This window comes from Trypanosoma grayi (assembly GCF_000691245.1).
Source record: "Trypanosoma grayi strain ANR4 Tgr_2094_V1, whole genome shotgun sequence".
NCBI lineage: Eukaryota > Euglenozoa > Kinetoplastea > Trypanosomatida > Trypanosomatidae > Trypanosoma > Trypanosoma grayi.
Window position 1 is genome coordinate 1 of NW_008827712.1, and position 1,360 is coordinate 1,360.

A 1,360-nucleotide genomic window follows, 5' to 3' on the forward strand; every position below is an offset into this window, starting at 1 on the left:
CTGCTGCTGCGCACTCCCTGTGTCTGTCTGCCTCCCTCCTCTCCTGCACAGCTCAAGGCAACAACTGCCACTACCACCACTGCTCTCAGAGCGATGATGATGATGCGCTACGTGCTGCTTGCGTGTGCCTTCTGCGTGTGGTTCGGCTGCGGGTGTGTTGGTGCAGAAAAGGAAGATAATCGTTGCAAGGATGAAGCCAAAAAAGACTGTCCGGCTCCCGAAGATCCTTCGTCTGCTGAGCCTGCGGATCCTGGTCCTCGGGGGGCCGAGGGACTTCCTGGTGTTCCTCGTCCACCGGTAAACGGTATTACTTCGCCTTCCTGCCCGAGCAAGCGTGATGGCGAGGAGGCGTGCAAAGGCGTTTCACAGAGTGCACACGGTAAAACCGTGTCCGAGGTTACTTGCACTTCGCCTCAGGTAACAACAGAGGGCACTAAGATTTGTCCGGAGTCCATGGGCACTATTTCAGAAGTAAGTGGACAAATTCCTGCTGTTCCCGGTGCCGGCCTGGGCGGCGATCCGGATCCTCGACAGAAGCCGGCCGCTGCTTTGACTTGCAGCACGGATGAACTTATTGCTGAAAACGAAGAGGCATGTAAGACCAGGGCGTCTCAAGGTCTGCAGGTTGGTGTCCCCGCTACCACCGGTGGGACTGGTGGTGGCGGAGGCCCGAAAACACCTGCAGAATCTCGTGGCCCAGTGTTGGATGAAGTAGGCGGACAAATGGGCAGAGACGGAGAAAATGGTAAGTTGGAGAATAACCCTGTTGGGTCCTGCTCTGCTGCTTCAGGTGGGGCTACGGATTGCTCACTTGATACATCCCTATTACATGCGCAACAACAGCAGAGCAAACTTTCTGAGAAACGCACAGCTGGGGACATTTTGGGCGAAGAAGATTCTAATTTAGTGTCCACCGGTACTCGCGGGGGAAGACAGGACGCCCTAACAGAGAAAGGTGACGCCCCTAACGCTGGCCACGACGGCAACGCTGCCGATACTTGTGTGAATGGAAGACATAAGGAAACAGGTAAAAATTGTAACCTGAGCGTTACTGACAACACCCTTCAGACTAACCAAAGAAAGGATGATGAAAGCCACGCAAAAGATCCCAAAACACCTGGAGCAAAGGAAGACGCCCCCATCCCCGACGGTGATAACACTGCCGCCATGAGTTCCGGTGCCACACCATCCGTTCCCCCCGTGCATGAGGCTGGGAGTGCTGCTTCCGATCACCGAAATGGAGAGCCTTCTGAGAGTACAGCTCAGGCTGCAGTTGAACAAAGTGATGCCGTGCAATCGCAGACATCTCCCACCTCTACTTCCACGAGTGCCACAGAAGCCACAAGCAGCAGCCAGCCGA

General features: G+C 55.4%; 1 protein-coding gene across 1 annotated transcript; it reads left to right on the top strand.

Annotated features, from left to right (window-relative positions):
• On the top strand, nt 1–1,360 carry DQ04_20941000 (hypothetical protein; the record flags this gene model as incomplete). The annotated part of the gene is made up of 1 exon (XM_009317970.1): nt 1–1,360. A coding segment is annotated over one exon (1,360 nt), but the record flags the coding sequence as incomplete, so codon positions are not given.